This window comes from Salmo trutta, chromosome 11 (genome assembly GCF_901001165.1).
Source record: "Salmo trutta chromosome 11, fSalTru1.1, whole genome shotgun sequence".
NCBI lineage: Eukaryota > Metazoa > Chordata > Actinopteri > Salmoniformes > Salmonidae > Salmo > Salmo trutta.
The window spans coordinates 12,466,002-12,490,233 of record NC_042967.1 but is presented as its reverse complement, the minus strand read 5'-3'; the positions used below and the strand labels follow the sequence as shown (position 1 = coordinate 12,490,233).

Below are 24,232 nucleotides of genomic sequence, written 5' to 3'. Positions count from 1 at the left end.
CGTCATTTAACATACCAGCAGTCAGAGACCGTCATTTAACATACTAGCAGTCAGAGACCGTCATTTAACATACTAGCAGTCAGAGACCGTCATTTAACATACTAGCAGTCAGAGACCGTCATTTAACATACTAGCAGTCAGAGACCGTCATTTAAACATACTAGCAGTCAGAGACCGTCATTTAACATACCAGCAGTCAGAGACCGTCATTTAACATACCAGCAGTCAGAGACCGTCATTTAACATACTAGCAGTCAGAGACCGTCATTTAACATACTAGCAGTCAGAGACCGTCATTTAACATACTAGCAGTCAGAGACAGTCATTTAACATACTAGCAGTCAGAGACAGTCATTTAACATACTAGCAGTCAGAGACCGTCATTTAACATACTAGCAGTCAGAGACCGTCAAGACTATTCCATTGGGCCTCGGTCGGTATTGGGCACGGTATTGTGTACGGTATTGGGTATGGTATTGGGCATGGTATTGTGTACGGTATTGGGTATGGTATTGGGCATGGTATTGTGTACGGTATTGGGTATGGTATTGGGCATGGTATTGTGTGCGGTATTGGGCATGGTATTGGGCATGGTATTGTGTACGGTATTGGGCATGGTATTGGGCATGGTATTGTGTACGGTATTGGTTATGGTATTGTGTACGGTATTGGGTATGGTATTGGGTATGGTATTGGGCATGGTATTGGTTATGGTATTGTGTACGGTATTGGATATGGTATTGGGTATGGTATTGGGCATGGTATTGTGTACGGTATTGGGCATGGTATTGGGCATGGTATTGTGTACGGTATTGGTTATGGTATTGTGTACGGTATTGGGTATGGTATTGGGTATGGTATTGGGCATGGTATTGTGTACGGTATTGGGCATGGTATTGGGCATGGTATTGGGTATGGTATTGGGTATGGTATTGGGTATGGTATTGGGTATGGTATTGGGCATGGTATTGTGTACGGTATTGGGCATGGTATTGTGTACGGTATTGGGCATGGTATTGGGCATGGTATGGTGGTCAGTCGGTGTGAGCGTGCGCGTACGTGTGTGCGAGACTCACCACCTGCATGGCGGAGCTCCTTGGTGGGTGTGGCTCGATGAGCAGCTGACATGGGGTCTGTCCAAAACTCCTGATCTGTGCCTCCACAGCCTGGCGAGAGGGAGAGAGGTAGAGGCAGAGGTAGAGATAGAGAGAGAGAGAGAGGTAGAGAGAGAGGTAGAGAGAGAGAGAAAGAGAGAGAGATAGAGAGAGAGATAGAGAGAGAGCGAGAGAGGGGTAGAGAGAACGAGAGGTAGAGAGAGGGAGAGAGAGAGGTAGAGAGAGGGAGAGAGAGAGAGAGAAATAGAGCAGTAGAGAGACAGAAAGAGATAGGTATGGAGGTAGAGAGAGAGAAACAGAGCGAGAGAGAGAAACAGAGTGAGAGAGCGAGAAACAGAGAGTGAGAGAGCGAGAAACAGAGTGAGAGAGAGAGAAACAGAGAGAGCGAGAGAGAGAGAAACAGAGAGTGAGAGAGCGAGAAACAGAGAGTGAGAGAGCGAGAAACAGAGAGTGAGAGAGAGCGAGAAACAGAGTGAGAGAGAGCGAGAAACAGAGAGCGAGAGAGAGCGAGAGAGAAACAGAGAAAAAGAGCGAGAGAGAGCAACAGAGAAAGAGAGCGAGAGAGAGAAACAGAGAAAGAGAGCGAGAGAGGGAGACAGACAGGCGGGTTAGGTGGCGCTAATTAAGAGATATAGGACCATAAATGTCACAGGAGACGCCGCCTCTCAGCTCTGGACAACATCAGGGGCCACAGAGTCAAGGTAACACAGGGCTGGGAGGACAGAGAGATGTACTGGTGTATGGTCAACACAGTAAAGAATACATACAGCAACAGCGGTAGGTGTGTGTAGGAGTACTCTAGGTGAGATGGGGCTACAGAGAGAGAGAGAGTAAATACAACCCAATACATTGTAAATACAACTCATATTTATGTTTATTTATTTTCCCTTTTGTACTTTAACTATTTGCACATTGTTACAACACTGTATATAGACATAATGATATTTGAAATGTCTTTATTCTTTTGGAACTTTTGATGAGTGTAATGTTTACCGTTCACTTTTTTATTGTTTATTTCACTTTTTGTTTATTACCTACTTCACTTGCTTTGGCAATGATAACATATATGTTTCCATGCCAATAAAGCCCCTTAAATTGAAATTGAATTGAGAGAGAGCGAGCGAGAGGGAGAAAGAAAGATCTTGGGCAGGAAAGACAGAGGTTAAGTGAGAGACTGCTGCGCCGTGCAATCTGACTGTGTGTGACTGCATGTGAGAGAGTGAGTGTGGAGAAGAGCAGAGTACTATGTGAGACTACAGTGGTAGAGCCTGAGCCGGGGTTGGCCTGGACTCTGGGAGTGATCTCACAGAGAAGGACTGTACTGACCGCAGATGGGATTTCCATGAGAAAACGTTGCTGTGAACAGCACTGCTTATCCCTATTGTCTGAAACTAACCAGAGATGAGAAAGAGAGACTAGAGAGAAAGAGAGAGACTAGAGAAAGAGACGAGAGAGACGAGAGAGAGAGCCTCAGTTAAGCCCATAGACTCAGACTATACTTACTGTGAACTAATACCTGGGATTCATGTGAAATGGCACCCTATTCCCTATGTAGTGCACTTCTTTTGACCAGGCCCCTGTTTGTACTCTGGTCAGAAGTAATGCACTACATAGGGAAGTGGATGTCATTTGGGATCCAGACCTATACTCCAGCCCCTGCCTGCCATCCTACCTTCCAGCTTTTGTGGAGGATCCCAGCGTAGTAAAGAAAAAAAGATGGTTCCTAATCTCTAACAGGTATGAGAAAATCTCCCGGCCTAGACTCAAGGCCTCCACCGACGCCAGTTGATATGTGAGAGTCAGAAAACCCAGGGCTTTGGTTCCCTCTCTCTCCCTCCCTCCCTCCCTCTCTCCCCCAGTCTGTCTCCCTGCCTCTTACCTCCTCCGTCCCCCCTCCCTCTCTTTTCCCGCTCTTTCCTTCTCTCTCCCAACCTTCTTTTCTCTGCTACTCAAGCTTTAATCCCCCAGTCCTCTCACAGCTGAGGAGAACAATGGGATCTGTCCCTCCCTCTTTATTTAGTGTAAATCCACTCCTGGGTCCATTAGACTGGGCCATCGATTACAAACAGATGATTTTGGGATGTGTCCTAAAATTGTTACCCTATTCCCTACATAGGGCCCTGGGCAAAAGGAGTGCACTGTTAAGAGAATAGGGTGCCATTTGGGACGCCTGCCCTACAGTCATTAAGAGGATCTTGAAATACCAGAGAATGCATGTAGGGGTTCTAGGAAAAGCCCAAGTCATTACGTCAATGGAATGGGAGTCAGGACAGGGCAAGATGGCGATAAGCGCTAGCTAACTAGCTAACCCAATGTCTTCACAGCATCACTGTTTGATGAAGGGGAACTAAAGATGACTTTTAGAAGTTGATTTCAGATTTGCATAGAAATGTTGATGACACAAAATAAGAGCACTTTTCAGTATTTTCCGCGGCGTGAATGTGAGTGGTGTTTGCAGGCGCTAGCTCTAGCTAGCCTAGTAGCTTGGCACAAGTCCAGCAGGAGGATTAAATGGAGGTGATTGATCAAAGTGTGTGAGCCTGGGGTGTGAGGGGTAGTCCGTCAGGACCCCTATGAACATCTGTGCCGGTGTAATTAGCCGTGGTCTGTCGTGTTCATCCAAAATACATTTGGCAAGAGCTTTACCATATACATCCCTATATTATGCCATACATATTAAATACCAAATCATCCTTAACATATCTATATTAACATTTCTCTGATATCACATTTTAACAACCCAAGATATGATAAAATCTCTTGTATTAGTATACGATGATACAGACCACTTCCATCAGATCATGAACTGGACTGTGTGTACAGTATGGTGCGATGTCGGTCTCTCTCTCTACGGCCTCTATAGAGGACAACAGAACACGCGCCGTACCTCCGTACCTCCGTACCTCCTCCTCCTCATCCCCTGCCATTCAGCTGCCCTTCATGCTCAGTGACTGGAGCATCGCATGGCGGGCACGCTGATTTATCCCCTCATTCCCATCCAGATGTGCTTGAGCCCCCCGCCTACCCACCCACGCATGCAGATTCATTACCAGGAGCAGTGGGGAGAGGGGGGCTGTGGTCGGTCATTTCCCCAGCTAGAGGCCCATTACCCAGGCCTGGCCAGGAGCCTGGTGCATGGTTAATACAACCGGAAGGTAAATTGGATCTATGACACCCACTATTTACCTTGGAGCTGCTCTGATGATCAGGAGAATGAATAAATCCACACCGCAGAGCATGATGCCATCAGAGAGAGAGAGCACATAAACTGTGTGTGTGAGAGAAAGAGAGAACGATTGGAGAGAAAGAGAGAGAGAGAGAGAGATTGGAGGTGTATTGCATGAACACACATATACATGAATGACGAGAGGGAGGAAAGTGTGTGAGTCTAAGAAAGAGTTTGTTGTCACCCTCCTACCCCTCCCTGTGTAGAGTCCAATCAGCTGGGGAGGTTTCTCCACACACCCGACTGAACCCCGGCATTAGTTTTAATTAGTCAAATACACCAGCAGCGCGTCTCCAGCCCCGAGCCGTAGCCAGCCTCAGTCCCTCAGTGTTTGTGAGGAAGCAGGCCTGTGGAGGAGGCGGAAATGGGTTGCTAGTCTGGGCCGTGTCAGGGCCAGGGGCCAAGGGGGGTGGAGGTTGGAATGGAGGGGGGTAGCGCCAAGGGAGACCGCCACTACTGAGTGACAACTGATTCAGCCGTGGTCCTGGTGTGGTCTGGTCCTGGTCTGGTCTGGTCCTGGTCTGGGCTAGGCCTTCCGGGGCTGGTTTGTGTCAGAATAGGCAATGGAGGACAGGTGGTGGTGGAGGGGGATAGGGAGGGACAGGAGAGGGAGGGACAGGATAGGATAGGGAGGGACAGGATAGGATAGGGAGGGACAGGATAGGATAGGGAGGGACAGGATAGGGAGGGATAGGATAGGGAAAGGGACAGGATAGGGATAGGGAAGGACAGGATAGGGAGAGGGACAGGATAGGGAGAGGGACAGGATAGGGAGAGGAACAGGATAGGGAGAGGAACAGGATAGGGAGAGGAACAGGATAGGGAGAGGAACAGGATAGGGAGAGGAACAGGATAGGGAGAGGAACAGGATAGGGAGAGGAACAGGAGAGGGAGGGACAGGAGAGGGAGGGACAGGAGAAGGAGGGAGGCGGGACAAGGTAGGGCGGGACAAGGTAGGGCGGGACAAGGTAGGGCGGGACAAGGTAGGGCGGGACAAGGTAGGGCGGGACAGGGTAGGGCGGGACAGGGTAGGGCGGGACAGGGTAGGGCGGGACAGGGTAGGGCGGGACAGGGTAGGGAGGGACAGGGTAGGGAGGGACAGGGTAGGGAGGGACAGGGTAGGGAGGGACAGGGTAGGGCGGGACAGGGTAGGGAGGGACAGGGTAGGGAGGGACAGGGTAGGGGAGGACAGGGTAGGGAGGGATAGGGTAGGGAGGGACAGGGTAGGGAGGGACTGGGTAGGGAGGGACAGGGTAGGGAGGGACAGGGTAGGGAGGGACAGGGTAGGGAGGGACAGGGTAGGGAGGGACAGGGTAGGGAGGGACAGGGTAGGGAGGGACAGGGTAGGGAGGGACAGGGTAGGGAGGGACAGGGTAGGGAGGGACAGGGTAGGGAGGGACAGGGTAGGGAAGGACAGGATAGGGAGGGACAGGATAGGGAGGGACAGGATAGGGGAGGACAGGGTAGGGAGGGACAGGGTAGGGGAGGGACAGGATAGGGAGGGACAGGGTAGGGAGGGACAGGGTAGGGAGGGACAGGGTAGGGAGGGACAGGGTAGGGAGGGACAGGATAGGGAGGGACAGGGTAGGGAAGGACAGGGAGGGACAGGATAGGGAGGGACAGGATAGGGAGGGACAGGATAGGGAGGGACAGGGTAGGGAGGGACAGCTGGAAGAGAGGCTCCCTGCCCCAGAGGCCTACAGTCTACACAGGCCAAGCCATGGTAGGGTGGAAGGTGGGGTGGAATGGGGGTTCTAGCTGAGCGTTTGGAATGTCTCAAGGCAGATTAGGGAACGCTGCGGAGACCGTTGCCATGTTTACCCAGACGGGGACTGCTTCCTGGTCATGCTCTCCCTCCATCAGCGAGAGAACATCAGCTCCCTTCTTCCGCTTCCTCTTCTCTGTGTTGACTCATGCCACATTAAGACAACCACTTTTTACTGCACTGGGACTGAGAGTCTGGGAGTACTGGTACAGGGGTTCCCCTTCTATTTCTCTCTCTCTCCTGCCCTGTCTCTCCTGCCCTGTCTCTCCTGCCCTCTCTCTCCTGCCCTCTCTCTCCTGCCCTCTCTCTCCTGCCCTGTCTCTCCTGCCCTGTCTCTCCTGCCCTGTCTCTCCTGCCCTCTCTCTCCTGCCCTGTCTCTCCTGCCCTCTCTCTCCTGCCCTCTCTCTCCTGCCCTCTCTCTCCTGCCCTCTCTCTCCATCTCACGCTGTCCTTTGTCTGTGATTATGGAAAATCTCATGGCCGTCGCACACCAGTGACAATACACAGACGGGAACAGTCTGCATTTTACAGCTTTCACGTAATACGAGTATAAATTAAACATACCCACGCAAACAGGAACCTGCCTTGAGTTGTCGCACAACCCCCACAAACCAGACACCACGCCAAGGACATCCTCGCTTATTCATTTCCCTTCATTCAAAACCAAGTGCGGTTATGCGGTTACTGTGATGCGTTTATTTGCATAAAAACAGCATGTTTTCCATCCAGATGCAGCTTGTCAAGTGGTTGAGTAAATCAAATGACCGTGGCCTCGCTGCAGAGGGGGTCTCTCTCCGTCCTTTAAATGTACAGAATATAGAGACTTCATCAGATACGGACCAGCGCCCCTAAAGAAGATTGGCCTTGCCAGTGGCCCCACATAATCACATGCCTATATGCCATAACATTGTAGTATGGGCAAGTATATAGGTGACCTATGCCCAGCAAGTTTTCATCATCACACGCCTTTATAAATGTCAGCTGGGAATTGAATGAAGAGAGTGACTCTGAAGATGGGTCCTCTTGTACATTAGCCTAAGCAAAATGTCCCAGAGCTAGCTAACGGAACAGTTGAGTCACTTTGACCTTCAGCTGAACACCCACTGACGCTAACCAACCTAACGCCGTCCCACAGTGAGTGTACTGCTGGAAATGACGACTACTATCGCCCTGCTGGGTCCTTGTTGAACGCCGAGGTCGAGATGGTGGTTTTCTGGCCAGGAGTCTGATAGTGAAAGTTCTGAGGGAGGTTCGTTTTGGTTGGTGAGCGGGTAATGCTGTTCATTTCCAATGTAGACACTTTATTCCAACTGAACGTCATAATAGTGTCAGAAAATTATATTCAACACAACATAAGTAATTGCTAAATTGTGATATCAGAGCAATTGCGATATTTGTTACGGATCATTTGTTTGGGGCTTCAGAGTGTCTTCGATGAAATCAAATATTGCATTATATAGGAAGTTATGTTGACCAGCTCTCGTTGTATTTAGGGTACACTGTGTTATCTCTGGAGATTATTAGAGCCAGGATGGTACCGGGATATTTTATCCATGGCAAACATGAAAACACGAAGCAAACCAAACTCTTTGGTCCTTTAAAAACCTGCTGTATGTAACATATTGTGCTACAGCTTGGTAAATAAATACATGTGACTCTGGATGACGTCATCATGTTTGTTTCCAACATTAGAGCTGATTTCTAAAGAAGTTTAATCCGCTTTGTGTTTTGTTCCCTTACCACCATACTAAAGAGTTTCACCATACTGGTATCGTCCAGGCCCTAGAGTTTATACAGTACACACACAGTGCACTCTGGGCCAGAAGAGGCTGTCTCAGTGGCTGGCTGCCATGTCTGGCACCCTGAGTTACACTTCAGTGGCACCGTTTTAGACGAGAAGTCACACTCTAGTTGTGGGGTCAGCACCCTGTTCGCCTGCCACAGATTTGTTAGAGTGTCAATGAGAGCGTTAGCGCTGTAAGCTAGCGGGCTAGCCATGGTTTATTGCTATATTGGTGTTCCGTGCTGCTGCTGTGAGGGGAGAGAGGGAGAGGCTGCCTGTCTGCCTGCCTGTTGGTTCAAAGTGAAGGGAGGATGAATAATGAATGAAAGTAGAGCGAGAAAAACACAAACACACACCCGATTTTTAAGGGCTTTCTCAGACCTTAAAGTGGAGCACTTCATATAGCTTTCAGTGGGAGCCCAGTGCTGGAGAAGAAAGACTGAATAGTACTTACTTACCACACAGCCCTGCTGTTGAATGTAACACAAATAACAGCATCAATAACGGCAGAGGACTATACCTTCTGCTGATGCTAATGGACTTTAATTGAATTGGATTCAACATCCCAGTTAAGAGCTTTAATGGTTCTGTGTGATACCGTGGAGTAATTCACATCAACTCTGTGTGTGTGTGTGTGTGTGTGTGTGTGTTACATCACCTCTCTGAGCATGGGGTCGGTGATAGAGCTGAGGTTGATGGTCCCTTCATAGGTCAGGTAGTAGAAGTGTGTGTGTGTGTGTGTGTGTGTGTGTGTGTGTGTGTGTGTGTGTGTGTGTGTGTGTGTGTGTGTGTGTGTTACATCACCTCTCTGAGCATGGGGTCGGTGATAGAGCTGATGTTGATGGTCCCTTCATAGGTCAGGTAGTAGAAGTGTGTGTGTGTGTGTGTGTGTGTGTGTGTGTGTGTTACATCACCTCTCTGAGCATAGGGTCGGTGATAGAGCTGAGGTTGATGGTCCCTTCATAGGTCAGGTAGTAGAAGACGTTGAGAGACCTGGTGGCCTCAGGACCCTGCTGCTTGTAGCCAAAGATCAGGTCGATCCACTGGTGCAGCTGGCACGACACAAACTCACTCTCCAGAGCCTGGGAAGACAGGAGGAGAGGAGGAGCCATGGTTAGAGGGGATTGGGCTAAATGAAAGGGTTATTGAGCAGATATTGAACAGAAAAACATACAAACCGTGTTCAGAGTGAGGACTCATGGTTAGATGGGATTTGGATAGATAGAGTGGTACAAGAGGATCCCAAGACTATATCAAAAATAGGAGGTAGGGAATCCTTGCAAATAATTGATTGAAGTTGATGTCACTCATAAGCCACAGAACCAAGAGGGGATTAGACAAAGTCAAATGATTATTTATAAACTGAAGCATTATGAACAGATACAGTAGACCTGCTAAACTGCATGGCTGCAAATTATGTTCGGAACTAATTGTTGTAATTCCAGAATGCTTACTCCACTCCCCCAACCCCCACAAAAAGCTGCAACTCAAAGTAGAACTTGTTCAAAGTCATTTCAATAGCAGATAGTCAGTGCTGCTATCATCTGCATAATGAAGAAAACGCTCCAAAAGATTCCAATGCTAATCGTGTGAAAACATGAAACATGAGAACACTTCATTCTAATAGGACGTCGGGGACTCATTTTGGACTTTTCTTCCCCTTTCGTGGGACGATGAGATGAGATAATGTATATAGCGGTGCTTCGGAATGTCTCTGTCTCACCATAACATTGAGATACAAGCTGTTTTTCTACTCATTAGCCGGCCAAGAAGGGAAAACATTTATGGTTTCTCATAAAAACAGCAATTGTGTTAATTTCTGGAAAAGCTGTCGGCACGGCAACAACAAAAGCTTCTAAACGCGTTCCAAATTAGAATGAGGAGGCCTTGATTGTCATTGCTGCCTTGTGTCACATTAATTCTGTGACAAAACATTAAACCGGTACACTTAAATGGCAATTTATATCATTTAAATGTTTACAGCCAGGGCTGGCCCATCAGTCACTTAAATGTGACTTTCTGACAGCTAATTTTCCTTCTAATTCTCTCTCACTCTCTTAATTATAACTTTCAATCAGGGAGGAACGGCAAAGAGAGAGAGAGAGAGAGAGAGAGAGAAAATAGAGAGAGAAAGAAAGAGATGGGGAAAGAAAGGGAGTGCGAGAAGAATGAGATTCAGACAGAGAGAGAGAGGAGGTGGTGAGCGAGAAAAAGAGAGAGCGAACAGCTAGATGTCTGCTACCTGTCTGCCATCATGACATCTCCCCCTGACGGGGCGATCGAGCCTCAGCCTGATGGTAAACTGTGAAAGCTCTTGTATAATGACTTTATGAGCCGAGGAAACAATATCAAGAAATTGGTCGGTGTCAAGGAGAGAGAGAAAAGGCCCTGGGGCGGCAGAGCACTGAAAGGTCTCTGGGTTTTAATGTGGAACTGGGTCTGCGTCCTAAATGTAACCATGTTCACTATATATATATATATATATAAAAATTGAGTGCACTAACTAGGGAATAAGGTACCAACATTTGGATGCAAGCTGGGAAGTGGAGTGGAGGAAGAACACTATTCAAATGAGGACTGGGAACATTTGTTATATAAGTGCATAAGAAATTGTGTGAATAGGTTTATGGTTATTATACGTCATGGTTCTTTTTGTAAATGTTCAACAATTATACTATTATTCTTCCTCAATTATAGTTTGGCAACCTGGAAACACATGGTGAAATTAGTAGCCACAGATAGATCAATTATTTTCCCCCTTTAAAACACACAAAATATGAGCGAATACCAATGTTTTGGGAGTAATTATTTTACAATAAGACCAAACAGAGCACCCCTGGAACAGAGCACCCCTGGAACAGAGCACCCCTGGAACAGAGCACCCCTGGAACAGAGCACCCCTGGAACAGAGCACCCTTGGAACAGAGCACCCTTGGAACAGAGCACCCCTGGAACAGAGCACTTATGTTAATACGTTTAAAGCTCTGTGTCAGAGAGTGATCCGTTTTATTAGGGCTACATGTCTATTAGAATCCAGGACAGGCCTCTTAATGACAAGCTGACTGGGGGCCGATGGGGGACCGGTGTGTGTGAGTTTGTGTTCGTTAATTTTGTGCATGTGTGTGTGTGACAGAGAGAGATCAGTTCATCATGCGCTAGGCCTGACCTTTGACGGGGCCCTGCTCCCTCTGTTTCTAAACTAATGGAGAGTCTGATGGCCATTTAATGTGCGCTGCAATCTCCTGTCAATCAAGGCAGGGAAACAAAGAACAGCCTGTGTTATTGCAGCACCCTCTCCAGAGGCCCGCCTTTATGGTAATGAGGTTCTAGCATTTGGGGAAAGGGAGAGGGGAATAGTATTGTGTGTGTGCGTGTGTCTGTCTCTGACTGAGATGCAATCGTTTGGTAGTGCCTAGAAATCCCCTCTCTCATCAGTGATTCAGGGAGCGTTTGGTAGTGCCTAGAAATCCCCTCTCTCATCAGTGATTCAGGGAGCGTTTGGTAGTGCCTAGAAATCCCCTCTCTCATCAGTGATTCAGGGAGTGTTTGGTAGTGCCTGCGGAGGTATAGTGAACTAGCTCTGTGGTGTCTTTCAAAGCCTCTCAGTCTGTGCTGCTAAAAGAGAGGCCCATTGGCAATTCTACCCTGTGTTCTCCCAGACACGTTTGATCAACAAGCAAAACTTGTGGAAAAACCATCTCTTTAATTAATTTTTTATTTTAAAAAAATGATGTGGGGGGGCAGTGTATTTTACAATAGTTCTCTTTTGTTTAATTTTAATTCCATCCTTCAGCCTACCCTCAACGCCCCTTTGCCATATATTTTTCAACTGTGCTGTGATGTTTGACAACGTTTCTGAACCTTTCTATTCTAATAGTTTCTACAGATAGTAAATTAAAGATGACCATTTTTGCTAAAAGTATTATTATATTAAAAACCCTTCTTCGTTAAGATCTTTCAGCCACCAAGCCTTCATCTAAAAACCATTCCTTGTCAGAGAGAGAAGTCTTGTGTAGACTAGAGAGAGCCAGAGGTCTTGTGTAGACTAGAGAGAGCCAGAAGTCTTGTGTAGACTAGAGAGAGCCAGAAGTCTTGTGTAGACTAGAGAGAGCCAGAAGTCTTGTGTAGACTAGAGAGAGCCAGAAGTCTTGTGTAGACTAGAGAGAGCCAGAAGTCTTGTGTAGACTAGAGAGAGCCAGAAGTCTTGTGTAGACTAGAGAGAGCCAGAAGTCTTGTGTAGACTAGAGAGAGCCAGAAGTCTTGTGTAGACTAGAGAGAGCCAGAAGTCTTGTGTAGACTAGAGAGAGCCAGAAGTCTTGTGTAGACTAGAGAGAGCCAGAAGTCTTGTGTAGACTAGAGAGAGCCAGAAGTCTTGTGTAGACTAGAGAGAGCCAGAAGTCTTGTGTAGACTAGAGAGAGCCAGAAGTCTTGTGTAGACTAGAGAGAGCCAGAAGTCTTGTGTAGACTAGAGAGAGCCAGAAGTCTTGTGTAGACTAGAGAGAGCCAGAGGTCTTGTGTAGACTAGAGAGAGCCAGAAGTCTTGTGTAGACTAGAGAGAGCCAGAAGTCTTGTGTAGACTAGAGAGAGCCAGAAGTCTTGTGTAGACTAGAGAGAGCCAGAAGTCTTGTGTAGACTAGAGAGAGCCAGAAGTCTTGTGTAGACTAGAGAGAGCCAGAAGTCTTGTGTAGACTAGAGAGAGCCAGAAGTCTTGTGTAGACTAGAGAGAGAGCCAGAAGTCTTGTGTAGACTAGAGAGAGACAGAAGTCTTGTGTAGACTAGAGAGAGAGAAGTCTTGTGTAGACTAGAGAGAGCCAGAAGTCTTGTGTAGACTAGAGAGAGACTAGAGAGAGCCAGAAGTCTTGTGTAGACTAGAGAGGGACAGATTCCTGAGGTGAGATCCAGATCCACTAAGGGAGATCCAGCAGGCAGCAGGGTTATTGATGGGCCAATTAGCAGCCACTGTCTGTTTCATCCTGTTCCACCGGGAATCCTCTGATAATTAATGAATAATGTAGCATGCCTTTATGTAAATGCCTGGCAGGGGGTGGATGGCAGCGAAATATCACGACACTACTGTTATCAGGAGGCTTCTATCCCCAACTGCTGTGTATCGTCTAAGGTTTAGAGATCCCTTTGTTGCCAACTGACAATTGTTTGTCGCCTCGTCATGTGTAAAGCTTCAAATGCCAGACATTTCACATTTTTATAGTGGTGAATTATTACCAATAATATATAGATTTTTAAATCTGGCTCTAAATGACACAAGCCATTCTATTCATAGATTTCTGGAGGGAGAAAAGTGGGGTGTAATTTCCCCGGCTCTCATTTTAGCAATCGTGTATTCCTCAAGTTCCTCTGTCTGGGTTGTGATGTTGGTTCCAATGAAAACACAGGATTGGGTAACAGTGACGGCACGCCATGCTCACGTTTCCTCTACGGCTGTCTGATGTTACAGAGAGGAAGGGGAGCGGGGCTACCTTCATATACACAGGGGTTCAGGGGTGACCTGTGTGTGTGTGTGTGTGTGTGTGTGTGTGTGTGTGTGTGTGTGTGCGTGCGTGCATGTGTTCGGGGGTGACCTGCTCTGACCAAGAAACACTTGACTAATAGTGTGTGCTGACTGGTTGCGACTGTGTTACGGTCCGGGTCGGGTCAGCCAATAGCTGCCAGACTTCCTGTGCTGCTGAGCTGGGCCGTGTGTGAGCCGCTCACAGCTGCCTGCCCAATGGAATTGTGGGAGCTCTGGGACATGACTGCAGCCTTCCCTTTGACAGACGTCCGGAGGGAGAGACTAGGTTCAGCTGCCGTTCGACCCTTAACTCTCCCAAATGTATTTAATCATTTTGAAAAATGAAATAATAAAAACATAATGTTTACCAAAGACATGTAACAGATAGCAAAGTAACAATGTAGAGGCTCTATCATATTTCCTATTAGCGACAGACACATTTCTTCCTACCTACAGTTCAGAATAGGCTAATAGTGGTAAAACTAGGACAGTGGGACTGACCACCAACCAGTGACATACACGTAACTGCCAAGATAATGGAAACACTTGAGTAAATGAGGGATACAAAGTATAATGAAAGCAGGTGCTTCCACACAGGTGTGGTTTCTGAGTTCATTTCAGCAATTAACATCCCATCATGCTTAGGGTCATGTAGAAAAATACCTAGTTGCTGATTATTTTGGCTACCATTTCTAGAAGAGATGTCAGTGATTTTGAAAGAGGGGTCTCAAAGGACCATAGGGGGTTTAAAGGGTGTGTGCGTGTGTTTGATTTGACTATCCTTTATTTAACTAGGCAAGTCAGTTAAGAACAAATTCGGCCTACCCCGGCAAAACCCTAACAACGCTGGGCCAATTATGCGCCGCCCTATGGGACTCCCAATCACAGCCGGTTGTGATACAGCCCGAAATCAAACCAGGGTCTGTAGTGACGCCTCTAGCACTGAGATGCAGTGCCTTAGACCGCTGCACCACTTGGGAGCCCATGAGGATCAGAAGTCCTCACAAGGATAGTAAAACAAGGAAAATGGGAATATTTCGCCATTCCCCCATGGGAAAGGCAATTTTAGGCTTAGTGGTTAGATTTAAGGTTAAGGTTACAATTGGGGTTAGGAGTTAAGATTAGAGTTAGGGGTTAAGGTTAGGGTTAGATTAAGGGTTAGATTTAGGGAAAATATTAATTTGAATGGTAATCAAGTGTTTGGTCCCCAGATGGATAGTAAAACGAACATATGTGTATGTGTGTCTCAGTCACCAGGACTCAACCCAAACGAACACGTGAGATTCTGGAGCGTGCCTAAGACAGCGTTTTCCACCACCTTCAACAAAACACTGAATTATGGAAATTCTTGTGGAAGAATGGTGTCACATCCCTCCAATAGATTTCCAGACACTTGTAGAATCTATGCCAAGGGGGCATTGAAGCAGTTCTGGCTCGTAGTGGCCCAACACCCTATTAAGACACTTTATGTTGGTGTTTCCTTTATTTTGGCGGTTACCTGTACATTGGCCATACATTGAACTTTATAGGGGTGGATTTCACTGCATGCTTTCCTCTTCCTTACCAGGCCCTAAAAAAGCTTTTTAACCTTTTTAAGGACTTAAGGAAACCTGTCTGTAAAAATGTTAAAATGTCACTTAACAAATCAATCCACCCATTTGCATGTGTGTGATCGAAAACACACATGTCCAGTGCAGGCTGAGTGACAGCCCTATTGATTACAACTAGATTAGGGCGGACATTCATCAGGCTTATGCACTCCTACACTCCTCAGAAACTATCTACTCACAACACAATGGACAGAGTCAAATCAGATACCCACACTGTAAATAGACATAATATTCAACAGCTCAGATCCCAGCTAAGAACCCCCCCCCTTCCAGATCCCAGCTAAGTAACACTATCAGATCAAACAATCAGTCCACAACTTACAGAAATCCCCATGATACCCATATAATATTTCCACCCCAACCTCAAAAGCTCCAAAAGAATAATAACGCTCTCTCTCTCTCTCTCTCTCTCTCCCCCTCCTTTCCAGGCATCTCCTGCTCCCTTTCATCTGGGGTTTCGTTTTGCTGCGTTTGACGAGCGTCTGATTAAAGGACCTATTAGCTTGCCGTAGCCGAGGAGCCCGACGTCAGTTTGCAGCAGGTATGTGAATAAAGGAAATGGAATGTTAGCTTCCACGGCTGCTGCCTCCTCCTTGGCTCTCATTCCTTACATCATGCCCCAGTTCCCCTCTCCTGTCCTGGGGGCCCAGGCTCTGAGCTCTACCTCTGTGGCCCCTCATTGGGAAAACTCCCACACACAGACAAGCACGCGCACCCGTGCACATGCACACACACCCTTTTCCTCCGTCTCTCCCTCGCTCCCCAATCATGCAGCTTACAACCCTGAGACTTCTGGGTACAGGTCATCAGGCAGAGACACACACTGTAATGCTGCGCTGAGTGGAACCTGACACACACACACACGTCTCGCTGGTCTAAGTGGAACCCGAGACGAGACAGCAGGGTGAATATCCTGCTTGGCCGGTGACGAGAAGCAGAGTGAGCTGTGATTGTGTAAAATCTCCCCAAAACAAACATGTCACAGAGTATTTGGAGGGACTTGGAGGGAGGCCTGGCATATACTGTACTGTAGACTGTGGGTCGAGTCTAAAGTGGTGTGTATGATTCACGGTAAAGAGCAGACAGTGGGAAAGTGCTATGGTTCTGATTCAATTAACCAATGAAATAAAGTTTTGACATGGCCCACACAGACGTCAACTCTGGGACACACCAATTTTGCGTGACAGCCTACTTCATCAGTTCCCAACTTCCATATGAAAAACGACTAGTGCCCTCTAAAAGACGCCGAAATCCACAGAAGTGGGTCTGACGAAGATTAACGCAAGACTACCTGGGACTACCCAACTGTTTCAGTTGCAAACACACCATCCCAAACCCACCCAACCAATCACAGCTCCAGACTGAGGGTCAAACTAAGCAGGAAGAACGGGTGATGAGTAAAACGGTTCATCAACAGACCTATAGCTCCATTTCCGAGACGAGCATCACTCACCTAGAATAAGGCTAACAAGCTAACACACATCACCACTGTTAGCATCTACAGTAAGTCTGAGTAACAGATGAATAAAAGCTCCGTAAACACTCCGGGCGTATCCCAGGGACAGGCATACATATACGGTACCATTAGTTGGAGTTAGTGGCAGAACGTATTGGATGGGGAATTGTTTGGATAGCTGTTGTGAGAGACAGAGAATGGAGAACGAGGCTGTCTCAAATGACTGTGGAGCAGACTGGAGTGGTTAGTTAGGGGGTCTGACAGTCGTGTTCCGTGTCCACTCAGAGTGCTCTCTTTCTGGGTAAAGTAGTTGATGTGATTGGGTTACGGATTGAAGGTGCTTAGATGATTCAAATATATTATGGCGGTGACTAACTTGTACTCTAAACCTGCCGGAGAGGTTCATTCATTCAGGTGAACGACACGTGGGCGAGCGGACCACTTAATAATAATAAATATATATATAATAATAAAGAGAGGAGCAATTACAGTACTGTTAGTACGCGTTTTGGTGGTGGAAGTAGAAATAGGAAACGACGTCACGCGGACATCTAATGTCACGCGGACATCTAATGTCACGCGGACATCTAATGTCACGCGGACATCTAATGTCACGCGGACATCTAATGTCACGCGGACATCTAATGTCACACGGACATCTAATGTCACACGGAGATCTAAAATGCTGGATATTCTTTTATTTTTTTATCAGTAAATGGTGAAAAGAGAATCCGTACACTCCAACTAACAAATCGGAAAAAGTATGTTATTTGGGCCTTCCCAAAAACAGAAGCCCCAGGCTAGATTTTAAGTTCTACCCCAATCTAAAGCCTCTTGAGCTGGGATAGCTTTTACACTTATCCCCTGATGTAAACGGTTCGGACTCCTACAGGATGTGCCATTGAATAGACTATAGGATAGAGAGAGTAAAGAGAGCCGACTGTATGAACGGAAGAACCACTACCGGACGTCCATTACCGGCAAACAGCTGTGTTCACTTCACATGGAAAATAAACCTCGAAGTTAAATATATAGAGAGACGAGACTTCCACGGTACATAACCAATTATCAATGCTATCAATATCTTTACACAGTGAATAAAATAAACATGTAACAGTAAAATTCCATCCAGTAGAGATTGGGACACTGGAAGAATAAAATAATCAGAATTATGACCGATTTAAGATTTTCATGCAGATTTTATACGAAATTATTATTATTTGAGGTTCTCTCAGTTGAACTTCCTCCATCGAATCTCACTGTAGATCACTACCGGTTTATCATGTGCAACTAGAGATATTACAAAATAATAATTGCACCTTTAAACAGGACTTTTGTTAAGCTGCTCCAGTGTTGTTAAAGTTGTGATGACCTTCCACATCAGGCAGGAAGGTGGTTTGTGATGAGAAAACAAGATGAGCTGAGCTGAGATGAGAGCATAGTAAGTAGAGTGAATAGAGACGACTGGGGGATTGATGTCTGTAGAGGAGGAAGGGGAGCTGATATTGGGGGTCATTGAGCCCTGTGTGATGGATGACCTAAACTTGAAGTCCTTGTCAAACGCCACGTCTTTGAAATGCAGACCTGAGTGTAGATGAGGGTCAGTGTGCGTGTAGAGTGTGTGTGTGTGGGTGTGTGTGTGTGGGGAGGGGGACAATTCCTGCATGCTTGACTGGACACCTAGGCTAGGGACGGAGCGGGGTAAAGATGCCACCTGTCCCACAATCAACCTCAAACACCCAGAGAGAGAGGAAGAGATGGAATATTAGTGAGTGTAAAGAGGGAGAGGGAGAGGGAGAGAGGGAGAGAGGGAAGAGAAAGAAAGCCGCTGCAGAAAAGCCTCCTGCCAGGCCATGCATGGGCCGAGAGAGAGGAAGGGAGAGAGAAAGAGAGAGAGTTGGAGAGAGAGAGAGGGGAAGGGAGAGAGAGAGAGAAAAAGGAAGAGAGAGAAGGGAAGGGAAGAGAGAGAGAGAGAGGGGGGAAGGGAGGGGGAGAGATAGAGAGATAGAGAGATGATGGGAGAGAGAGAGACACAGTGAGGGAAAAAAGTACTTGATCCCCTGCTGATTTTGTAGGTTTGCCCACTAACAAAGAAATGATCAGTCTATAACTTTAATGGTAGGTGTATTTGAACAGTGAGAGACAGAATAACAACAACAAAAAATCCTGAAAAACGCAAGTCAAAAATGTTATAAATTGATTTGCATTTTAATGAGGGAAATAAGTATTTGACCCCTCTGCAAAACATGACTTAGTACTTGGTGGCAAAACCCTTTTTGACAATCACAGAGGTCAGACGTTTCTTGTAGTTGGCCACCAGGTTTGCACACATCTCAGGAGGGATTTTGTCCCACTCCTCTTTGCAGATCTTCTCCAAGTCATTAAGGTTTTGAGGCTGACGTTTTGCAACTCGAACCTTCAGCTCCCTCCACAGATTTTCTATGGGATTAAGGTCTGGAGACTGGCTAGGTCACTCCAGGACCTTAATGTGCTTCTTCTTGAGCCACTCCTTCGTTGCCTTGGCCGTGTGTTTTGGGTCATTGTCATGCTGGAATACCCATCCACGACCCATTTTCAATGCCCTGGCTGAGGGAAGGAAGTTCTCACCCAAGGTTTGACGGTACATGGCCCCGTCCATCGTCCCTTTGATGCGGTGAAGTTGTCCTGTCCCCTTAGCAGAAAAACACTCCCAAAGCATAATGTTTCCACCTCCATGTTTCACGGTGGGGATGGGATTCTTGGGGTCATAGGCAGCATTCCTCCTCCTCCAAACACGGCGAGTTGAGTTGATGCCAAAGAGCTCCATTTTGGTCTCATCTGACCACAACACTTTCACCCAGTTGTCCTCTGAATCATTCAGATGCTCATTGGCAAACTTCAGACGGGCATGTATATGTGCTTTCTTGAGCAGGGGGACCTCGCGGGCGCTGCAGGATTTCAGTCCTTCACGGCGTAGTGTGTTACCAATTGTTTTCTTGGTGACTATGGTCCCAGCTGCCTTGAGATCATTGACAAGATCCCCCGTCGAGTTCTGGGCTGATTCCTCACCGTTCTCATGATCATTGCAACTCCACGAGGTGAGATCTTGCATGGAGCCCCAGGCAGAGGGAGATTGACAGTTCTTTTGTGTTCCTTCCATTTGGGAATAATCGCATCAACTGTTGTCACCTTCTCACCAAGCTGCTTGGCGATGGTCTTGTAGCCCATTCCAGCCTTGTGTAGGTGTACAATCTTGTCCCTGACATCCTTGGAGAGCTCTTTGGTCTTGGCCATGATGGAGAGTTTGGAATCTGATTGATTGATTGCTTCTGTGGACAGGTGTCTTTTATACAGGTAACAAGCTGAGATTAGGAGCACTCCCTTTAAGAGTGTGCTCCTAATCTCAGCTTGTTACCTGTATAAAAGACACCTGGGAGCCAGAAATCTTTCTGATTGAGAGGGGGTCAAATACTTATTTCCCTCATGAAAATGCAAATCAATTTATAACATTTTTTGTTGTTTTTCTGTTTCTTACTGTTCAAATAAACCTAACATTAAAATTATAGACGGATCATTTCTTTGTCAGTGGGCAAACGTACAAAATCAGCAGGGGATCAAATATTTTTTTCCCTTCACTGTATAGAGAGAGGATGGGAGAGAGAGAGAGGAAGCACGTGGGAGAGAGACAGCATTAGCGAGTGAGTGTGTCAGCGGCCATTGATCATGCCATTTCTCAGGCTCCCTCAGCCTCCTCCATTACATCACTGAAGAGGAGGAGGAGAGAGCAGGAGGAGGAGGGGTTGGAGCTCATAAAACACAGAGCACACAGTAAACATGTCTGCCCTCGCATATGACAATACCCCTTCAGAGAGCGCTGGCTGATGTTGACCAGACGCTGTAGCTCGTTCCCACCCTGCCTGCAGGCCTTGTACTGTTATACTGTAGCCTCACAGACTCTCATGCCGGTTGGATGGATCAGCGCTAAGCTAGGCTAACGCTACGTTAGGCTAACTCGGTGCTCTCACTCATTAACTATGCTGTTAGCGGTATTAGCGGCTAACCTCAACTCTCACAGCGGTCCCTCTGGGGGTCCTGGGAGAGAGAGAGGGAGTGAGCATTACTGATGTCCCTGGCTGGTGCCTGCCTGATTGTATTGGGAGAGAGAATTGTGGGGATGAGAGGCGAATGTAAACATGGGTGAACTTTGACCCCGTGTAGCCGGTGGTCATACCAGAGGAGCAGAGCAGCCTGGTAGGGTGGCGTGTGGGAAACACACACACACACACACACACACACACACCTTCCCTTCCTTCTGCCACTTCCCACAGCCCTGATGACACCTCTGTGTAGGGGGGGAGCGCTATAAATCTGCCAGGGGCACGATACGATCAGCAAAGCAAACATCACTTCAAAATGTCTGATAGGAAGAAAAAAAAAGAGTCTGAGACACAGCTCAACTCAAGCACACCAAAACAGCCCCCAATCTACCCCTCTCTTTCACATGCTCACAGACTTCAACCATTTTGGATAATGGCCTTGTCCTATATGTTGACACAGTTTGTGTGAGGGGCTGTCAGCATATTGAGTTGACAGACCTCAGTGCTTGGACAGAGAAGGACAGTGAGTAGGGTGGGTAACGTTATGGGGCCTCAGTGAGTAACACCATGTGGGTCAAGTTAAAGTGGCTCTCGTCTCTCAGCACGGCCAGGCCCATGCTTTTGAGGTTGGCTCACTGATCCCGGCTGGCGTAGTAGGCTCACAGCCAACCGCCGGCGTACGAGTGTGTGATGCTCCCAACAAACAAACAGTGTGTGTGTGTGTGTGTGTGTGTCCCCGTTACTGTACTTCACACTAAAGGACAAGCTGCCGTCAACAGGCACTCCACAGAGAAGACGATCGTCTCGTCTGTTCCAGTTACCTGAGGGGAGTGTTCCTGTAGGCTGTCGGACTGCCTGAGAGATATTTGACACTTCTAAAGGGACTATGAGAAACCGTGGCGGGACTGGAGGGCAGACCTGTGTTCAACTCTGTCTCGCTCAGCTTCTGCTCCATCAGTCAACTGGTTTGACCCACCAAGCAGCCCCTGAGTGGGGTCTCCCCCCTCTACATTTCTCTCTCTCTGGGTGGTTTCGTGGATGTTCCTGTCACTCCTTCTGCTGGGCAGAATCTTTCTAAAGAGGTCAGAGCGTCGTGTTCTTGCGGCCTGACGGTCCTTTCCCATGCGTGTAGTTTACTGGGCTGTCAGCAGAGGTACAAGAGATTAGATGAGTGAGAGGAGCCACCCTGAAGGAGTACAATAAACTGAAGGGGAAATATGTATTCATCATGTTCAAATATTCATCCTATTCAGACATCTATCAGATCAGGACATAGTCCACTTCCAGGTTGGGCATGTTTGTGAATAGTAGAACCAGTAGGAGCCAGTAGGAGCCAGTAGGGGCCAGTAGGAGCCAGTAGGGGCCAGTAGGGGCCAGTAGGGTCCAGTAGGAACCAGTAGCCCCTGTGGCTGGTTAAACCAAAGCACATGATCACCTGCTATTGCCCTAATCATAAACAGATCTGAGAGAGAGAGCGAGAGGGACAGAGAGGGTATTTGTCATATATTGTGGAATGCTGGTGGAACATGACAGTGACCAGAGACGTCTAGTTATCTGGCGAGGGGGGATCAAGTTCTTAACCTCTCCCCTGACCCTGTGGTAAAATCAACAATCGCCCCTGATCTCTGTGTCACGCAACATCAAGACCAGAGTAAAGTGTGTGTGTGTGTGTGTGTGTGTATGTATGTATTTTATTTAACTAGGCAAGTCAGTTAAGAACAAACTATTATTTACAATGACGGCCTACCCCGGCCAAACCCAGACGACGCTGGGACAGTTGTGCGCCGCCCTATGGGACTCCCAATCACGGCTGGTTGTGATACAGCCTAGATTCGAACCAGGGTGTCTGTAGTGACGCCTCTATTACTGAGAGGCAGTGCCTTAGACCGCTGCGCCACTTGGGAGCCCTGTGTGTATGTCTGTGTGTGTATGTGTGTCTGTGTGTGTATATGTGTGTGTATGTGGTTAAGGTAAAGACATGGTCTCTCCACCGTGGGCCTGTTTACAATCCCATAATCCTGGGTACATCCCAAATCTATGTATTTACAATGAGGGTAATGAATCTTGGAGCTGTACAAGCCAGGGTCAATCAAGGAGCCGTGTTTAGTAGAGCCTGAAGGGTGGAGGGTTGGATTTAAGAGGGTTGTAGAGGGGTGGTGGTGGAGGGTTGTGATGTAGATGGGTGGTGGAGGGTTGTGGTGTAGATGGGTGGTGGAGGGTTGTGGTGTAGATGGGTGGTGGTGGTGGAGGGTTGGGGTGTAGATGGGTGGTGGTGGAGGGTTGTAGAGGGGTGGTGGTGGAGGGTTGTGGAGGGTTGTAGATGGGTGGTGGAGGGTTGTGGTGTAGATGGGTGGTGGTGGTGGAGGGTTGTGGTGTAGATGGGTGGTGGTGGTGGAGGGTTGGGGTGTAGATGGGTGGTGGTGGAGGGTTGTAGAGGGGTGGTGGTGGAGGGTTGTGGAGGGTTGTAGAGGGGTGGTGGTGGAGGGTTGTAGAGGGGTGGTGGTGGAGGGATGTAGAGGGGTGGTGGTGGAGGGTTGTAGAGGGGTGGTGGTGGTGGGTTGGGGTGTAGATGGATGGTGGTGGTGGAGGGTTGTGGTGTAGATGGGTGGTGAGGGAGGGTTGTGGTGTAGATGGGTGGTGAGGGAGGGTTGTGGTGTAGATGGGTGGTGGTGGAGGGTTGTGGTGTAGATGGGTGGTGGTGGAGGGTTGTGGTGTAGATGGGTGGTGAGGGTGGAGGGTTGTAGCGGGGTGGTGGTGGAGGGTTGTGGTGTAGATGGGTGGTGGTGTTGGTGGGTTGTAGAGGGTGATGGTGGTAGAGGGTTGTAGAGGGGTGGTGGGTTGGGGTGTAGATGGGTGGTGGTGGTGGTGGGTTGTAGAGGGTTGTAGAGGGGTGGTGGTGGAGGGTTGTGGTGTAGAGGGGTGGTGGTGGAGGGTTGGGGTGTAGAGGGGTGGTGGTGGTGGTGGTGGGTTGGGGTGTAGATGGGTGGTGGTGGTGGTGGGTTGGGGTGTAGATGGGTGGTGGTGGTGGTGGGTTGGGGTGTAGATGGGTGGTGGTGGTGGAGGGTTGTAGCGGGGTGGTGGTGGAGGGTTGTGGTGTAGATGGGTGGTGGTGGTGGTGGGTTGTAGAGGGGTGGTGGTGGTAGAGGGTTGTAGAGGGGTGGTGGTGGTAGAGGGTTGTAGAGGGGTGGTGGTGTAGAGGGGTGGTGGTGGAGGGTTGTGGTGTAGATGGGTGGTGGTGGTAGAGGGTTGTAGAGGGTTGTGGTGTAGATGGGTGGTGGTGGTGGTGGGTTGGGGTGTAGATGGGTGGTGGTGGTGGAGGGGTGTAGAGGGATGGTGGGGGGGGTGTAGAGGGGTGGTGGGGGTGGAGGGGTGTAGAGCGGTGGTGGGGTGTAGAGGGTTGGTGGTGGTGGGGTGGTGGTGGTGGGGTGTAGAGTGGTGGTGGTGGGGTGTAGAGTGGTGGTGGTAGGGTGGTGGTGGAGGGGTGTAGAGTGGTGGTGGTGGAGGGGTGTAGAGGGGTGGTGGTGGTGGTGGTGGAGGGGTGTAGAGTGGTGGTGGTGGGGTGTAGAGTGGTGGTGGTGGAGGGGTGGTGGTGGTGGAGGGGTGTAGAGGGGTGGTGGTGGTGGTGGGTGGAGGGGTGTAGAGTGGTGGTGGAGGGGTGTAGAGTGGTGGTGGTGGAGGGGGTGGTGGTGGTG

At 48.2% G+C, this 24,232-nt stretch overlaps 1 protein-coding gene across 1 annotated transcript in view; it reads right to left on the bottom strand.

Annotated features, from left to right (window-relative positions):
* LOC115201998 (lipopolysaccharide-responsive and beige-like anchor protein) overlaps positions 1 to 24,232 on the bottom strand; it is a 273,164-nt gene that overhangs the window by 41,209 nt on the left and 207,723 nt on the right. Inside the window, exons 42-43 of the mRNA XM_029765858.1 lie at positions 8,804 to 9,018; positions 1,077 to 1,166 (exon numbers count right to left, since the gene is read on the bottom strand). Of these exons, the coding sequence (XP_029621718.1) occupies positions 1,077 to 1,166; positions 8,804 to 9,018 (305 nt within the window). The remainder of the gene's footprint in view (positions 1 to 1,076; positions 1,167 to 8,803; positions 9,019 to 24,232) is intronic.